Source organism: Siphateles boraxobius, unplaced genomic scaffold (genome assembly GCF_051911475.1).
Source record: "Siphateles boraxobius isolate OS27281-9 unplaced genomic scaffold, OSU_SipBor_1 22, whole genome shotgun sequence".
Lineage (NCBI taxonomy): Eukaryota > Metazoa > Chordata > Actinopteri > Cypriniformes > Leuciscidae > Siphateles > Siphateles boraxobius.
In genome coordinates this window covers 27360795-27380621 of record NW_027508833.1, presented here as the reverse complement: position 1 = coordinate 27380621, position 19827 = coordinate 27360795, and the positions used below count along the sequence as shown (strand labels likewise).

General features: G+C 36.9%; 1 protein-coding gene across 6 annotated transcripts; it reads right to left on the bottom strand.

Annotated features, from left to right (window-relative positions):
• Window positions 1-1659: 1659 nt before the first annotated feature.
• On the bottom strand, window positions 1660-18179 carry plekha1a (pleckstrin homology domain containing, family A (phosphoinositide binding specific) member 1a). 6 transcript variants are annotated; one of them, XR_013206647.1, is made up of 13 exons: window positions 18065-18159; window positions 13186-13378; window positions 13042-13098; window positions 12910-12955; window positions 10691-10788; window positions 9086-9208; window positions 8477-8620; window positions 7819-7887; window positions 7181-7245; window positions 6369-6432; window positions 6023-6112; window positions 3189-5152; window positions 1660-2990 (listed from the first exon to the last, which is right to left on the bottom strand). XR_013206647.1 is itself a non-coding variant. In XM_077239414.1 (13 exons), the coding sequence occupies exons 2-13, from the start codon at window positions 13324-13326 to the stop codon at window positions 2786-2788; spliced, it is 1170 nt and encodes a 389-aa protein (XP_077095529.1). In that variant the 5' UTR covers window positions 13327-13378; window positions 18065-18171; the 3' UTR covers window positions 1660-2785. The 6 variants fall into 6 exon arrangements, 4 of the variants coding, with proteins under 4 accessions (XP_077095529.1, XP_077095528.1, XP_077095527.1 ...); XR_013206648.1 differs by having other exon boundaries at window positions 3189-3265; XM_077239414.1 differs by having other exon boundaries at window positions 5082-5152; window positions 8477-8617; window positions 18065-18171.
• Between the last annotated feature and the right edge of the window lie 1648 nt (window positions 18180-19827).

Genomic DNA, 19827 nt, shown 5'->3' with positions numbered 1-19827 from the left:
AATTAGACTAAATACTGACTCTAAATTTGACTGACCAGACTGTTGGGCTGTTTTAGTGCTAGTGTCTTTATGAGGGGTGAGGCCTGAGGACTAGGGCTGGGTTGTTATTGTGGTTAAATGGAACTGAGAAACTCAAAGTGTGTGATTTTATGGTTTTCCTCATGAACAAAACCTTTTAAGTTGGACAGGTCTGACTAATGGTTTAATTATCCTTTCAATTTCAATCACAAAAACAAAATGTTAGGTCAGCGCTATACTAGCTTGAACTAACTTGAAGAAACTTGAAAAGACTTTGTCTGCAGATGATGAGTAAAGAAGAGAAATATTGCCTGTACTTTTTACCTGTATATCCCAATCATTTTTTTGTGTGAATCTGTTGATTCACTCAACAGTTGTTTTATAGTAACTGTTATGCATGAGCCTCTAAAATAATTACAACATAAAGTGCTTAAACCATCCAGTGTTATTCTTCTATTATTTTTATACTCTTTGTTCATATTTTGAATTAGCTTTGTATTTTCCAAATTTTTATTTTACGCTTTAGTTATTTAGTGCTTTTGTTGTTTTTATCATAGCTTTTTTTATACTTCTATTTAGCTTCATTTTAGTTTTAGTAATTTTACTACTTCAACTTATTTTTTTCGGTCAGGCAATTGTTCTAATTTGAAGGTTTATTGTAAGCTTATCTAATATTTATATTTAATTTTTTAATTAAATTTTTTCAAAATATAATAGTTTTAGTTAACAATAACAACACTGGAACTACCAAAAGATCTTTTGATATTTTTGAAATGTTGCAAAAAGCTATACCTCATGCAAATGAATTTAAACAACCTGACAGTAACAACAAACAGCATCAAATCCGTTTTTTTTTTTTTAAATTTCAGTGTCAGTGTAGCTTGGTTTTTGGTTTTCTGACGCAGTTTTGTTCCTGCAAAAATAATACAAAGAATTAAAGAGCATATCGCATGATGTCATAAAAAAAAACTTTCCATAACTCAATACACCTTCTCATTTGTCAATTTACATTTACACTACAAATTCAGGCCAATGATTGTGACTCAAAGGGATAGTTCAACGAAGAAAGTTTCAGAGAAGATTACAGGAGTCGGTTTGGAACGACATGAGTAAATAATGACAGAATTTAAATTTTTGGGTGAACAGTCATTTTAACTGTTATTTGGACTGCTGCTCTACTTTAAAAACCCATACCAGATGATGTCATGATCTAATAGTTGGTGACATCACATCCTTAATATGACAGTCTCAGTTTAGGTCAGTGAAAATTTACATGAGACAAAACACACAGAACATGCAAAACCATGGATGTATTTTGACAACTGGACATATTATAGAGCCAAGATTAACAGTTTTTATGTATTGGGTGAATTACCTAATGTGTTTGAATAGTATTACAATTAGCGAGTCATGTGTTAAGATATTTATATCAGTTTAGCAGGTGTTTTCAGAGCCGCAATGAGCAAAACAACTATTTAGCAGTTCGACAGTAACTTTAAATGTCCAACAGAGGGCAATAAAGCCTCTGCTTTCTGTTGGTAACTGACGGTCCAGCAAAAAAACAATACCAAAACATTTCATATACCAAATAATTTTCTAGCTTGTATGGGAAAGCCAAAATGGGATATTCAATCAACAGCATAAATTCAAACTTGGTTTATTGCTTTTTCTTATAATAAATAATATAAACAAACAAGATTAAAAATGGTTACAGCACAAAATGACACCAAAAAAATGAAACAACTGAGGGTTAAAACTGCCGAACTTTTAAAAGAAAAAGATGCAGGCACTTTTTGTAGACATATGGCTAAAATGAATCCGTGTAAAAACAAACACACTGAAAAGCATTTCATAGTAGTCATTCACAAATCCCAAAAGCAAAAAAAAAGAAAAGAAAAAGGAACAATTCAACAACAAACTCTCACTTATCTGGTCAGACATATACAGTAATACCAAGAATGCCAGTAAATTACAGGGATGTATGCAGATTATACAGCAACAGTCTGCTCAGTTTTACTGTATCCAAACCATTGAGTTATTAAGCTGTGGATTTGATCAGTCATTTAGTGGAGCAATAGAGAAAAAACAATATTACAGCATCAAAAATTCACCCATATGTATACATGCGGATACACAGGCTTAGTCCACAGGATCAATTAGTCACATTAACAGCACATAGAAACCTTTTAAAAATAGGAAACTGTACAAAAAGAAACACAAATGAAGTATGTTCTAATTCTCAGTGTAGGGGAATTTTTGGATATTAAAAAAGGAATCACTTCTTCTCACAAGCACTCGAACAGCCTTTCCAACTCCAGTCCGTGAGTTAGGGCGAAACTTTGCATCCTCCAACACAGTCCCAGAAACCACTTGAGTTTAGGTAACATTGAATCCATATTCCATGAGTTTCTTTCTGCACTTTTCGGTAAAAGCTCAAAGGTTAGGAGGTTAGGAGATTCTTTGGAATCATAGTAGAGTTTCTGATCTAGATGAACAAGACTGAAGCTCTTTTAAAAGTTCAAAATTTGTTTGACAGGTCGGGTCGAATCAGTTTGGATCCGAACGTCCAGGTTATCTTTCCTCCATAGATCCTTCCATCCCCTAAACTCTGCATACCCATCTTAATATTTCTGGGTCAGAGGTAAAAGTTTAATGTAAAACAGTCACACTTCACTAACAGGAAGATCTGCACTATCCAGATCAAGTTGGGGCAAAGGAGCATCGCACATTCCAAAGCTGCTGCGTCGCCGCCAAGGCGATTCGTGAGTCACTTGGAGAGGCGGGTCTCTTGCAGTGACAGGCGGGCATGTGGGCGGGGCAGGGGCAGCAGGCTCATGAAGTGCTCGCTGTCCCAAGCCAGACCTCGTGGGACCACGGCATTCTGAGTAGGCTGACACGGCAGGGCTGGGCGTCCAGGGGATGGCGTGACTCGTGAGCTGGCGGTAGAAACAGGAGCTGCCAACAATGTGCTCCTAAATGGGAAGAAAGAGGGAGAGAAAGTTTAAAGATGTTTAAAGTTCTGGTATGAATAAAGCGTTTTTTTGGTTTTTTCAGGAAAGCGTTAAGACTTATGCAGTGCGGTAAAGATGGAGAGCAGTCTCAGCTGTGAGTAAGAACATCTGAGAAACAGGTTTTTTTGGATGAGCTTAGCAGTAGAAGATAAGAAGTACCAGAAACCAGAGCCAGCAGAGCACCAGATCACCAGATCAGAAGTGTTAGTACTCAGAGAGCCCAGCTATGCCCCTCACTGGAAAACACAACATGAGAGAGAACGTGAGAAGGAGAGAGAGGGGTAGAAGCAGGCCTGGACGATACATCAAATATTCATTTTATATTTACCTGACAATAAAAAAAAAAAGAAACCCTGAGGAAAAGTTTCTGAAAGACCGTATAGTTTACATATAATGTTGTAGTAAACTTGTACTTCTGGTCAAAAGTAAGGTTTGGTGTCAGGAAGATTCTCAGTAAGGATCATGTGTGCTGAAGTAATGGTTGTTGACAATTCAGCCTTGCCATCACAGGAATATCATTGATCTGACTTTAAATAAACAATCATTTAAAAAAATAAAATGACCCTTAAACTATTTAAGAGGAAATACACAAATAAAGATGCATATTATTACTGGTAAATCAAGTTAAAGCCTGAAAAATACTGAAGCATTATTATTAAGCTACATCGCCCAGCCCTAGGTAGAAGATGGGAGACAGAGGCAAAGAGTAATATAATGAAAGAAAAGAGTGGAGAGAGAATATTAAACGCCAGAATGAACGTAAGGGAAAGACGACAAATATTGTGACAGTTACAACTGTTACAACAATATAAAAATATATTATCGTTAGTTTGAGAACTGCAATAAAACCAAAAAAAAAAAAAAAAGCATCTTAATCACTGCTCCAGAATGTCCACAACATTTTACCTAACAATCATGCAAGAAAGCACAGACATGTCTAATCCAATAACAGCAGTGATTGAGGACCTGACGTCGGAGACTCGAGGGTTCACCTCACAAAACAAAAACCTTACTGCAAGTCAGTACTGGGAAATGTGGATAATGTTTTTTTTTTAAACACAGGCACAACAATGCAACTCTCAAACATTAAAGCATGTGTAACCTCATCATAACACAAACATAACATTGACACAAACATGTTTGTATGGCTACAAAATCTTAACCCTCTAACTCTGTTAAAGGGGTGTCAGAAAGTGAGGACCGGCCAAAAGGTCTTCACTCTAATGGTCTAAAACTCAAACAAGTACTCACAAAGACAACTATCCAAGTACGTATGTACGTAAATACGCACACACACACACACACACACACACACACACACGGTTTGAAAATGTGTAAACAACAAAGCAATTAACATGCTGGAAAAATAACATTGCTTTATTACATAATCAAATTCGTTGATTCTACACAATCAATCTCCAAAGTGTAAGATCAAGTTCTATTCTAAACTTCTATATCAATAAATATCCTTTAAAAGTTATCCTTTAAGTAAAATGGGCTGACTATGGGGAATCTTTTGTGTTTATTTTAAATTAGTAATTACAAGTTTGCGCCATTTAGGATGGTAAAACAAAAATACTTTGTCAAAAAACTTTATGAACCATGCTACACACAACAGTAAAGAATAATTAACAGATGAACAAATCGAAACATGTGAAACATGCGTTTTTGGGTGTGTAGCAGGAGACTGCAGTGGGCTGGCAGAGAGGCAGAAGCATTAGAAATGGAGAAGTGCATCGATATTAACCATTAGTTTAAATGAGGGAGCCACAGTGTTGAGAAGAAACAGATGAGAGAATTAGGGGAAAACATCAGGTCAGCGGAAAACTGAATGCATCTCGTTAATGAACTGTTGAATACGTTTATATTCTGCATTTGAATCCGAACTGTTAGGTGTGCATTTGTGTGTGAAGTTATTCTGGAAAAGCAAAATGCGAAATGGAAAAGATCAAGCTAGGTAAGTACGTTTGTGTGCGTATTTGCGTTAGCGACTCTAAGCGAAGCGAAGAAGAGGAAACAATGGGCGGGTCAAAGGGGGCGGAGATCACATACGTGCTGCCTTGAGTGACACGTGGTGTATATCTCTGAATACAGGGGCTTGAATGCCTTCTGGCCTGACGCATCTGAAACAACAGTGCAAAGCTACATTAGTGGAAGAAAGGGAGAAAGTGATACAGGAGCCCCGAAAAGTATTTGGACACTTAATATAAGAATGTCATTTCATTTAAATATATATAACAAAATATTAAACCTAAAATTTTTTTTTTTAAATCCACCAACATACATTGTCTTATTATTTTAAAGTCGGCATGAAAAATCTATATAACTGATCTTATGTAAATAATTAATTCATGTATATGTTAATCAAACATAAATCATGTATAGACTTCTTCAATCAGTCAGTCCGCTTAAAGCCGCTTCTATCTTACAATTGACTGCAAACTCGAATTCAGATCATTCACATCTAATCAACAACCAACGAATAGAATTAACCCCCTGCTCTATTTTCTTCTTCTTCGATAATTTGTTTACTCAGATGTATGTCTCAATAACAAAGAAAAGGTCTGTCACTACTTCCCTTAAATCTAGACTTCTTCCATCTTAAATAAATGCTACTTAACTTGACATTTGTCCTTAAATGCAATGACGACCATACATTAAGTGCAACTAAAGTGTCCAAATATCTTTTGAGGTGACTAGGTTCATTGGGAGTGGGAGAAAGAGTATGAAACGAACAGATTGCTGCCCACGTTTAAATGAGTGCACTCTGATTCCAGAGTGCTATAACGCTTCTGAACTATTACCAATCTTAAACCCAAACCACTGCAGTCATATTTTTGTTCACTCCTCTTTTTGTTTGTTTGTGCACGTGTGAGAGAGAAAGAAAGGCACATGATTGGATATATGTGAACAGATAAACTCCTGAGGTCTTTCCTGAGGTTGAGAATTCCTGGTACGTGCTTTTGAATGCATGTGTGCGTGTGTGTACATACAGAAGCTGCGGACCGGCCTGGGCCCCTCTGAGCCACAATGGCTCCTGAAATAGCCTTGATCCAGCTGTGCATCTCCTCTGGACTATCAGCCTGGAACAGAATGGTTGAAAGAAATGGAAAGTTTTTAAATATTCTAAGAGAAACATAAAGAGATAAAATGCTACAAAGGTAATAAATGCACACAAACTGAGCCTACTGACATCTTATGGTTCTGAGATAGATTGTTGCCTAAAAACTCACATATAATAACTAATATTTTCAACCACTCTTTTCAATAGTTCGATTTTTGGACTGTGGGGCCACATTAGAAGCGCATGTTGATGCATGACATGACCTGACCTCTCACCTGGACATAGAATGTTCTGGAGGTTGTGACGACTTCAAAGAGGTTGTCTCGCATCATTATTTCACTGAAAGTGAAACCGGGAAGAGAATAAGTCGTAATTTAAATCAATAACTATAATAAATGCACCACTGTAAATCTAAATATACACTACCGTTCAAAAGTTTGGGGTCATTTTATTAATATTTTTTAAACAAAATAATAATTTTATTTAAAAAGGTTTTCCCAGGAGGTCTCCCATCCAGATACTAACCAGGCTCAACCCTGCTTAGCTTCAGTGGGCAACCAGTCTTGGGCTACATGGTGATATGGCTGCTGGCTATAAATGCGGTTCCTTTACATTTTTCATTAATAACAGACTCCTGAGAAACAGGTTCACAGTTTCACAGTTTCCATCAAAAAAAAAATGAAGTAACAAAAGTTTTCAACATTGATGCTACCAAGAAATGTTTTTTGAGCAGCGAAGGGTCATGTGAAACTGAAGACTGGAGTAATGATGCTGAAAATTCAGCTTTGCAATCACATGAATAAATTACATTTTAAAAATGTATAAAAAAATAACACAGTTATTATGAATTGTAATCATATTTCACAATATCACTGTTTTAACTGTATTTTTGAACAAATAAACCAGCCTTGGTGAGCATAAGAAATTTCTTTTAAAAACTTACCAACCCCAAACTTTTGAACGCTATTGTGAATGCACAATGTAATCATTTCTTATTGAAAAAAAAAGTACAGAATGATTCTTATTTATAGGAATTTTCAGTCAAGAATTCAAAGCATATGATTGGTAGACATTCTGTTTGTTGTACCCGTGTTTGCACTCTTGCACCTTATGGACCTCCTTCAGAAGAATAATCTTCAAAGGCTCCTTCTCCTGAAAGAGAAGTGAAAGAAGAGAGAGAGATTAGTGGTAGTCTCACAGAGCCAGATCTTTTGGGATGGAGTGCAGTCCACTTTGGATCTTATTCAGGCCTGGACTGGACAGGAATGCTTTTTTTCTCACTGCAAGAGCAGTGATTTACATATTGTTTCACTCTCTAACAAGCAGGCACACATGTACATATGCAGCAGAATCACACACAACAGGTAGCCGCCTGGAATTTCACAGGTATAGTGCCGTTCATGTTGAGACAGACCACTGGTATTTGCTTTATCTTTAGTTCGGATTTAAAAAAAGAAAACCTTAAAATGCAAAAGTGATTAACCTTTCAATTCATATTCTTTCTTCTATAAAATATCAATTCAAGGTCATCTGGCATTAAAAAAAGCCATATTTTCCTCCAATAAATAGGATCAATTCAGTGAATGCAACCATTCAACCCACATTTTTAACATGATTTATTGGGCACCTGAATCTTTGTTTCAGAATTCTCCACTGACCAGGGATGATGATGTTCATTCAATACAAATCACTACTGCATAAGTGGCAAATTAACATACAACATACCAGATCAGACTTGAAGTAACTCATCGAGTTCTGCTCCAGAACAAAATATCTCCGTTTCCAGTTCTTCATCTGATATAAGAGGAAAACGGTAACGTAATTAATTCTCTCCAGTAGTCACACAAAGTTTCATACATTTTTACAATTTAGATTTTAAATATAATATTTTTGGGACATTTTCGAACGCACAACCAGGCAGGGTTCCTACACATTGGTTAACTTCAAATTCAAGGACTTTCCAGGTCCAATACCCTCAAATTCAAGAACTTACTGTGGGAACATATTTCAAGTGAGAGCAAGGTTACATCATGTTATCATGTGAGATACATTGTTACAGTTTTGCGCGTGAACTTCATGGCAATGTACAACACAAAGTACCTCACGTAGTGCGCATAACTAATGTAAATAAAGCAAGCTAGTATGCATAGGCCACGAAGTGTTGGCGAAATAACACATTAGCGGACCGGACTTTTTACAGAAAACTTCTTGTACAAAATAAATTCAAACACTTTCAAGGACCTGCATCTATGGATGTTTATTTTCAAAAAAATTCCAGGGCCTCGAAATCTTTTTTTTCAGATTCACAAACTTTCAAGGACCAGTGGGAACCCTGACCAGGGTTACAAAAAACCCCACGCTAAAAACAGCCTCTCAGACTTACCAGTGCCCCTTGTTTGACGCAGTATCCTGCTTTAATAACGGTCTGATCCAGCCCTGCTCTAGTGTGCAAATATGGCGGATTGTTCTGAGCCTTCCTCAAGCCCACCTTCTCTCCTCCAACACTGTGTCCCACCTCTCCATCCTGCTTAAAGAAGGAGAAAGGGGTAAATGCAGAAAAACATGCAGAAAAAAAAGAGCTCAGCAAATTAAAAACTAGACCATGTTTAATTTCTCTGTTCTTAATACAACAGCTTGCTTAATTGAGGAATACTGGGAGTCTACATGCCATTGTTTTCATTTAATTTGTTAATATGTATTAACCTTTATTAATATAATTGTATAGATATATTATTATTATCATTGTTATTAAAATAACAATTAATACATTATATATATATTTTTTTTTTCTTCAAATAAAACATGAACTATTAGCATATCAGCTGTAAAAGCTGTATTAAAGTTATATAACACCGTTTTTCCAAATTTAATATTTACAATATTCATTTTTCGATTTTATCAGTAATGATATGGTTTCTTGAATCTAAAATCTTTTAGTGTGTGGTTTTCTGTTGATGCGCAGCGTGAAGAAAACATTTGTAGCACCTAATACCTGTGTCTGTGTGACGACAGCCACTCCTGCAATGATCTCGGTCTTGTATGGGACCTGTTTCTTGTTGCCATTTGAAGCCAACCTCTGACTCTCAGAGTGAACGGTATCAGAAGACTTAGGAACCTGTGGGAGAGAAAGGGAGGGACAAAAAAAGAGAGAAAGTAATGACCAGGAAAGACTGAGAGGGGGTTTTCAGAGACAAAATTGGGGCAGCAGCAAAAGATTGAAAATGCAACGTAATGAAAAGATAGAGGGGGGAAAAAAAGTGAATGAGGCACAGACAAATTAACCATCGATTGTGAGACTCACAGGATAACAAAACAACGGCTTATTGTGTAGCCCTTCAATCCATCAGCCCATGCTCCAAGAGTGTCTGGCCTACAGACAGAGCACTTCCTGCCATTGCATGTGGAAGTGTGATATATTAGTGATAAAGGGAGAGTGAAAAAGAGTAGAAGAGAGACAGAGACATTGTAGGGTACGTGTGTGTGTGTGTTTTTGTACGCGTACATGTGATGCGATGTGAGTGAGGGCATTCTGAATCGCCGATGACTCAGAGGTGAAGGTCGTTCAAACAATACAACTTCCCATTAGTCAGCCAAGTGACTCGCACAAGGAAAAAGCTATCAGGAAGAGGAACACACGGCTTAAACAGGACAGGTTTTTTTTTTGAGAAACTTTCAACTTCCCGTGCGTATGTTTGTATGTGTTTGACTGCACATGTACTCAGAGAGGGGACGAAGACTGCAACTCCAATAAGGAAACTTGCTCTTTTTTTTGTGGGGGTGTATTTGCTTATGGTAATTTGCTTATAAACTGCTTGTACTTTGTAATTTGGGTTACTTTCAATTGTTAAACTCGCAGAGAACACTAACAATAATTTATCTTCAGTGAACAAATCTGTAGTGTTGACAGAACCACTGACACTGACTGAATGAACTCAGTGAATGCTTTCATTGTTTTTTTAACTGTTCCTGTATGCAGTAGTCAGGGATATCAGATTAGCATGCGAGCTTGTTTAATAGCTAGATAACTAATGCAAACAATCCAGGATCCTAAAAAAAAAGGATGTCTTGGTGAGCATGAAAAACTTCTTTCAAAAACGTTTAAAAAAAAAATCTTACCAACTTTAAAGTTTTTCATCCCAAAATCAACAGGAGAAAATGACATTTTGCTTAAAGAAAAATAACGCCTAATATTGTACTTCAACTGTAGTATCAATAAGTATTCAAACATCATGGTAGGATTGTTAGCACTGTTTATTTATTCTGATATAATTAAATTATTATATTACAGTACATTTATACTGCAATACCGTAAAAATATGTTATAAATATATTATAATTATACATTTATTTTGTTTCACCTAAAACAAGCTGTGACTGGTTACAATATACTATTGTGTCGCACTAATGAGAATCACCTTTGAGAAAGATGGGAATTACACACACACACACACGCACACAAAACAACCTTGATAATTAAAACATCCAGATCCATGAAATTTGGGGGAGTTACAATGGTAACATTTTGTATGGGGTTTCAATGGATATAGATGCTTGCGTACAGGACATTCACACTTGCATTTTGCATGCGTGTACTCACTGTGATTTTGGTTGCATTGTTGAGCGCGTTGACCCATTCCACAAGATCCTGCTGATCATTAGCCTGCAGAAAGTATTTCCTCATTCCTGCATTGATGACTGTACACAGACAGAGAGAACAAGCTTAACCCCATTTCCCATAATTCAATGGCAATTTTGCTGCGTAATTCTGAGAACTATCCGTATATCAGAAGGAATGTGTCAGTGTCTTTTAAAACTGGCAATTAATCCCAAAAGCACACAGATAGCCTTTATTTGAGCCTAGTAGACTTTATGGATTACCATACTCAGCTCATGAAGTCAATAAGGCAGTGCAAAATCAATTTCAGACTAAAAAGCTACAGCAAAATGGAGCTTGACTCATTTTTCCCACAATGTCGGTTAATTCAGATTTCTTGAATGAAAAGATGAATGCTAGAAATCACTGCATCACAATAAACTCCATTGTGCATGTGCAATGTTCATTATGTGCAGCTGTACTGAAATGGTCTGCCTTCCACCAATAGTTCTCACTCATGTAAGTTGCATTGTGTCCTCGTATTAAAACAGGGGTGTCCAAGAGGTCTGGGTTCTGGAGGGCCACTGTCCTACAGAGTTTAGCTCAAACTTGCCTTAACACACCTGCCTGGAAGCTTCTTCCTAGTAGTGTTCAATTGGGATAGGAACTAAACTCAGCAGGACAGTGGCCCTCCAAGAACCGGACTGAACACCTCGGGGTTAAACATTTTAAAACTATATTTAAAATATTTCTGGGTGTTTATGTAATTTTTCTGTCAATGAGAATTTGAAAATTATTACTTTGTGTGTGTGTTTGTGTGTCTTGCGACTCAAAACAAAATATAAGTAATTGTTCTCTAATAATCTTTATCTCCAGTTGTTAAATGTTTCCAATGGAAAACTGAGTTGAACCTGAAAACCAGATCAGACTGGTTTTGTGTTTAGGATCAACCGATTCACCTGACCCAAAATAAGTTATGTTCATTGATGAGGCATTTTTGTCATTTTGGAGCTTGACAGCCCCAGAGTGGCAAGTATTTACTTCTTGTTTTCTTTATCTAATTTTTCATGCCACTGAAGAAATAAAGTTATATGGGTTTTAACAAGAGGGTAAATAAATAACTCCTACATAGTAAATAATGTGTGAACTATTCTTTAACCTATATCTGGATAAACGCATGAAAAGCAATGAAAATGTTTTGCCAAGAAGCACTGGTGGTTATTTTTGAAGAAAAGAAAATGATGAACAGGATTTCAAAAACACTTCAAAATGAAGTTCAGATTTCTACAGAAGCATCCTGCAAAAAGAACGCACACCAACTCACTAACACTCATCTATCAAGTGACCAGACCACCGTTTCCTGTTTCCACTCATGTTGTGCAGAAGGTTACCATGTGCAGTGCAGTAACTAAACATGCAAAGCAACACAGAAGTGTGTGTGTATAAGCTGTAAGAACGAGTCAAAATAATCTCAAAATGTACTTGGAAAAAAAAGTAATGGAAATACTTTTTTGCTTTTCACTGCATCAACATACTATTACAATCCATTCACATAAGTACAAAAGCAGTGCTTAAAGCGAAAACTTGACCTAAAACCAAACTTATAAGCTTTCTATATAGCGCCCAGCCAGGATTAAACTCACAAACCTTTTAGTCAACAATTGAGGCTTGAGCTATTCCTTTAAAGGGATAGTTTACTCAAATGAAAATTCTGCCATAATTTACTCCTTTTCTTAAAAACATATTTGTGTTCAGCAGAAGAAAGAAATTCATACAGGGTTGGAGCAACTTGGGAGTGAGTAAATGATGACAGAATTTTCATCTTTGGGGGAACTATCCCTTTAAGTACTGTTTACACTACGTAATATGTACAAAATAACATGAAGTGAGTGTTATATAAATAAAATATTTTATAAAAATTCTGTAAAATGTACATTATTTTCCTTCTCAGAAAGCTTTTCACAAATTCTAAGCAATTTGAAAACAAATAAATAAAAATATATAAAAAAGAAAAAAACATTTAGTTATGTATAGACAAAAAATAAATAAAACAAAAAAATATCAGGATTACACCCAGTCAAAAAGGACAGAAAAATGAGCTAAACTACATCTAACTCATGACATTCCAAAAGACGGTAATTTATACTATAATCAGAAATCTGATAACTTTGTATCAAAATGATTGTGAACTGATAGTGTGTGTAGATGTGAAAAAGTCTTACCAAAGCAGTACTCAGCCTTTGGCCTCTGTTTGGTGGCATCACTGACCTAAAAGAAGAGTGGTGGCTTTGTAGTAACTTCTCAAAAGGCAATGATGCAGAAATAGCAGAACATGTGGAAAGGTGGAAGCTTACCTTGGATATGTAGGTGAGACTGAGGGAACCCACATGTTTGGCATCTACAGGCAGGTTCTATGAGGCCAAGAAACAATATCACTCTCAGATAGCTAATCAGAACTACATTACACAGAAAGCATTTGCACTTTAGGTAGATGCTACCTGAGGGTTGTCCATGTACCAGACCAGACTCCCCTGTTGCGTGTCCAGGATGAAATACCGTCGCAGGAATTTGCCACTGTTCTCCACATCTTCGATATCCAGGAAACCGCATATGCGGTTCTGCCGGTCCACGTAAGGCATGTCCCCCTCTCTTCACACTACTCATTCCCCTTCTCTCTGATATGAGAAACTTCTATGGACAGAGACAGAGATAGAAAGGGAGGAGCATGGGATAGGATACAAAGATTTAAGAGAGAGAGAGAGAGAGAGAGGAGTTAGTCAGACTAACAGTAAATGAGCTGATGCTGTTTTGTGGTTGTAAAAATCCCCTCTATCCTTGATGACCCCCTAACTCTTTCTTTTCTTGCGCTCTTTCAGCTGAAACTATTTTTCTTTCTCTGATGTCTCAGTTTTCTGCACAGGATCTGAATCACCGGTTTCCCCTGCATTAGTAACTGACTTTAGTAACTACATGTCAACTAACTCTCATTAATTTGCAACTATATGTCAACTAAGGCCTGGGACACACTATTTTAAAACTGGGAGACCACAGACAAAAGGACTGATTTTTAGCATTATAATCCTCCGAATGCACACACTAGAAGATTCGTCCGCACCGCGAGACCACAGTCTTGACTTGAGCAGAGGTGGAAAGTCCAGGTTCAGAAAGTAAAAATTCTCCTCAGTAGTTTGTTCCAATCACATGGATTTGTTAATTAGCAGTTTTTAAGCCAGGAGGTAGAACTAATTAGTGATATCAGATGGCTGAGTTCATGGGTGGAATAAACTTATGACAGGACTTTTACTTTCTGACCCCTGGACTTTCCATCTCTGGACTTGAGACATGAGAAGAAAAACAAATGGAGGACAAGGGACGTTGTCAGCTGGTTCTCCCGGCATGAGTTTTGTTTTAGAGGTATAAAAACAAAGGTGAAAAAAAGAATATGGATGATATTTCTCAATACTTCACTTTCGTGGCATGTTTGTGGCTAGTGAAGCTTGCTCGCTCTCGTTGGCTATATCGCGGCTATACCAACAGAGGCAGCACAATCAAGACTAAAGTAAAAGTAACATTTTTAAAGTCAAATAATCGTAATGACACCACACAATTGAGGATTTTTTTGGACAAAAAGCAGCCTAGAATCGGGCCACACCCCCCAGATCGTTGGGGGTTGCAAATCGGGCCCAAAATCGGGCTCAAAATCTTCAAGTGTGTGGCCAGCCTAACTCTTAGAACATTAGAAGATTGTTAGGTTAGGGTAAGAGTTAGAAGAGTAAAGTCTGATTTATACTTCTGCGTCGGACCTACGCCGGAGCCTCTGCGCCGTAGACTACGCATTGGTTTTAATTTATACTTCTGTGTCGTTGTCCGCGTTGACGCACGCAGAGGGAGCATGTGAAACCCGAGGGAGCGGTTTGAGCAGACCAATCACAGCGCTTGCGTCCGCGTAGAAATGATGCGTTGTTACATTTTTGGAGAGGTGCACGTCAGGGTACGCCGAAGGGTACGCGCGCTACACACAGCCTACGACGTAGCTACGGTGTGAGTTCGGCACAGAAGTATAAATTGGGCTTAAGTTGACCTGTACTGGCAAAGGTACTTATAGTCAATAGAATGTCTGTTGGGGAATCAAAATAAAATGCTAGCAGATATTAAGCAGACAGTCTACTAATACTCTAATGACTGGTATATAGTTGTGTACTTAGGACATGGCTTTTCATGGTGAGACTTGTTTTGTCATCAGGCTCTCAAAAATTATATAAAAATTTGGATTTAGATTTATCGGCCAATATATCGGTTTTCAAAAATAAAGAATTATATCGGCCCATCCCTACTTGAGCACCAAATCATCATTAGAATAATTTCTGAAGGATTATGTGACACTAAAGACTGTAGTAATGATGCTGAAAATTCAGTTTTCAGATTTAACAATATTAATGTTTTTACTATGTTTGATCAAATAAATACAGCCTTAGTGAACATAAGAGACTTTTGAATGGTAGTGTAGTAGAGAACTACTACTTTTTTAATTTTTTTTGAAGCGTGCACTCTCGAGCAGTATTATATAACATTCAAAAATATTCTGAGTCAACATGTGAATATGGGACATAATGTGCCGGAATGGCAAAACCAAGAATAAATCCACAATTCTCCTCTTCTACTCTGAGGACGGGGCATTAACGGCGTGATTGTAAATCATAAACAGACAAAGGCTGTGAAGGAAGACAAGGCCTGCTGTGTCATCGGTCAGCAGAGGCAACAATGACCATGAGTCACTTGACCAATTAGCATGAAGCGCTGTTCAGCCCCGCCCTGAGTTCCAGAGCATAGAATCAGCCTTCTGTTCTGCAATGCTCATAGGTTCTAGAGGAGCACTGTTCTTCTAAGTCTTAGAGTATGCAGGACCGTACTGTCATAAAGCAAAACATGACCTATACAGCATTTAGGTTTGAACAAAAGCACACAGAAATCACATTCTGAGCTTCTATCTGCTGCTTATCAGAGTTTGCAAACGCAGCTTTAGATCCCTCATTCTTGCTCTCTTCCTCCTGATTTTAGATTGGGCAGATAATCGTCAAGACAGGTCTGGTCACGTTCTAGACAGGATTCGTTTTGTTCTAGACTAGGCCAATCGCATCACACACAACACACACACACACACACACACACACACACACACACACACACACACACACACACACACACACACACACACACACACACACACACACACACACACACACACGCACACGCACACACGCACACGCACACACGCACACGCGCACACGCGCACACACACGCGCACAATGACAGAACTCCTTATTTCTGGATCTTAAGACGTGTCTTAAGTGTCTGTTAACAAGATTAGAATTACATGTTGATCTTAATTTGTTTATGAAATTTAACAAGCAGACACACGCACAGGAAGAAACTTACTACACTAAGTTTAGGGTTTGTTTGCATGCACATATCCTCCTTTGAATCTCTGATTAGAAAACAAATCTGCTGTTTCACTGACAAAGACGAACGTCTTAGATAAGGCAGGCGAAACACCAGTTTAACACAGACTGTGTGTTTACATGCAATTCAGTCTCGTATTATTAGAAACTATATGTTGGTATATTTGTGCAGCGATTCAGGCAAAAAAAGACAAGCACACACACCTAATATTTGTTGTGAAGCAGATAAAGTTGTCAGAGAGGTTGCACCAAGCTCTTGCCCTCGAGCTAGTTTCAGCAAATGCAGACATGCACACGCACACACACACATAGTTTTACATTTTCAAATTGGATTATTTTAAAGAGATAGTTCATGCAAAAATGAAACTTATCAATTACTCACCCTCACCTTTAATCCTGTTTTAAAACTGACTTTACATTCCAGTTTCATTTTGGTTAGTTTCAGTTTCAGATTCGATTTCTTGGTATGGATAGCCTACATTTCAATTGCATTTTATACTTTAAGTTTCAGGAACTAACACAGTTGCTAAAATCAGAAAAAGCTCTTGGATAAGAAGTTGTATTTTTCTTTTTTTTTTTGTTCAATTTTAGTTTTCTAGTTGCTTCCATTCATAATTTTATTTCAGTTTACGAATATAAATTTTTAAATTATAGTATACCATAACAGGCATAAACATACCAACATGTGCATATTTCATCTGTACAGTAAACATATCTCAAGGAAATGCACAAGATAAATAATCTCTCTTTCTTTCCCTGATTTATCTGGTTAACCAAACAAACATTAATATAATGGAAACAAATGAAGACTAGAGTAATGTGGTAAAAATATACTGAAACCAAAGAATGCTTCTCACATTATACAGTATGAATTTAAAATTAATGCACCTAACAAATACATCTACAAGTCATGTCTAATAATCTCCATCTATAAAATAGCATGATCATGGAAAGTCGTGTTGGACGTCTTCACTCTTCACCATATTGTCTGTAAACCAAAGTCAATTTAATGTTTGCTGACCGATCCACTCATCATGTCCGTTTACAAACACACCAACAACAAGTGATGTCCCCAAACACAATGACCTGCTGTTATGCAACATTTAAACACATTTTAGGTCAGGTGTCCATTGGTTGGCCTGCGGTAAGGGCAAGTCAAAAACAGAATGCTTATAATAACACAAAACCATAACTCGGTACAACATCGAAGATGTTGCCACAGTAGTTGATTTAAATGGTTGAGTTCTCATATACCATATTTTCAGTTGTTTGTGATTACTGGATAAGGATTTTAGTAAAATATTCAACAGAAACTGTAGTCACAAACAGCAATAAAATGTCTGAAATACATTAGCCTATAATTTATTCAAATATATTACATAATAGATGTATACAATACAAGCATAACAAAAAAATCTTCATTTTTACAAATACTTACATAAACTGCCATCTTTTAAGTGTTAAAATGAATGTAAACATACAGATTAAATGAGATAAGTCACAAAAGGCACAATCAGTCAGATAAGACAGAACTACAACTGATAAGACAGAACTACAACTGACAATCAACCCATCAACACAGCGTTACGAGACCAAATGTGTCGTTGATTGAAGAGAATAACGTTTATGATATGATATTATTATTGTGGCGATGGAAGCGTGGACACAGTTATGAACTCTAAATGATGCTCTTCGTATATTATCTTTATTTAGATAAACATTGTAATTGTATTACAAGGGTAAAATCCACGTCTGTCAGTTAGCAACAGCGCGGAAAAGCCCAACCTCGCCCTGTCTCCATTTAATCCTGCCATTCTACAGCAGGATCCGTGTTTACATTTTAACATAACCCCATATCCATAAACACACTCATATAGAGACAGATGTGCTAAAAGGGCTAATTTCTCAAACTACTCACTCGGTTTATTATCGCTGAAGTGATTCGGTTCAGCCCATCTCCAGCTCGTGTCCCCGTTCACAAACTTCACGAGTGTTTTTCCTGCAGGAGCGGAAGTGGCTGTATACGTCATTGCGTCAGGTTAAACGAACGTCTCTCTCTCTCTCTCTCTCTCTCTCTCTCTCTCTCTCTCTCTCTCTCTCTCTCTCTCTCTCTCTCATTTTCATTCTTTCATATAGGACCTTTTTAAATAGTAATCTTTATATTTTTGTCATATTCCTGAAGTTGAAATATCTTCATCAGTACAAAATGACCTTATGAAAAATTCCCATGGAAACCATAGTTTTCGTCAAAATAGCGGACCCAGATAGCATGATGACATTGATACAATGTTGAGTTTTGATCCAAACCATAATTTTGGTTGAGATTGACATTTCAATGTTTAAAGTGCGCTGCCTGGATCAGCATTGAGATTTTGATGAAAGCCAACAGCACACATGGGTGGGAGACAGTGACATTGAACAGTGATTTGTAGTTGATGAGCACAAGATCATTCAGGCATGTATCTGCAGAACACTAGTGGTTGTTTCTGTTTCTCAATTAGTGGGGCGTTTTCAAACCACAATGGGCATTTTCAACCGCTTTAACCGATTTGCTTTAATCCATTGGAGGCTTGGTTTAGTGGTGGGCCTTCATGATTTTAGCAAGTCTGAAAAATGGTTGAAAAACATTTATTGTAGTTTGAAATTGGCCATTGATTGGTGAATGCCCATTTTGGTTTTGCATGTGCACTTCTCAGTAGTCTAATGCTTCCTGATTAGATAGAAAACATAGGTGCAAGCATCCTATACAGACCTCTTGTTTGTTGAAGCACCTGACATACTTAAATGACTTCTCTAGCACAGTTTCAAACAATGGTGCATCTACCTTATTTCTCTGTTCCTATGTTTTGCGTGCTTATTTGTGTTGTTACTCACAGTTGAATAAAGCATCTATTTTTCTACATTTTTAAAAGATGCATCTTGCTTAAGTAAAGTTTATTAGGAATTTCCTGAATAAAGTTCTAACATCATTTAACAGATTTCTTGAAGTGCAGGAGACATGAACATGAGCAAGAATGTAACACTGCAAACATAGCCCATGTCTTGCATCCGTCAGTGCTTGCATGGAGAGCACATTGCTCCTTTAGTAGTGAAGGCAGATGAAGATGGACAATAAAAAAAGTAGTCTGATGCAAGACAGATTTTTAAAAACCTAAACCGTTGGACCACCCGTAGTTATGACATCAGACTTCTGAAGCTTTTATAAGATTTTATTTTTAAAGGTTGACATGCTTTTGTCCTATTTCTCCCCCTTTCTTTTTTAAAGAATAATCTTTTAATATATTGTTGTTATTGATTGATTGATCGAATAAAATAAATTGACTCAACAACTGGAAAGGTGTCATTTATATTTTAAAAGGTTTTCGCCAAATTTTAAAATGGTCAGGAATTTGTTGACACACCATTGAAGTGTAGTTGAAATGTTAATGTTGTTTCAACATTAACTGGGTACATCAGATGGCAACATTGTTTGACATTCCTTTTCAGTTGTATTTTCAGTGTTTCAACAAAATGTATGTAGACTCTACATAACATTGTAACATTGATCAAACCATATTACCAAATATTATTTTTGTTAATTTCAGTGTTAATTCAACAGCAGTGTTTAGATTCAACATCATAGTGTAAAGTTGATTCAACAATATTACCATTGATTATTTTTGTTAATTTCAGAGCTGATTC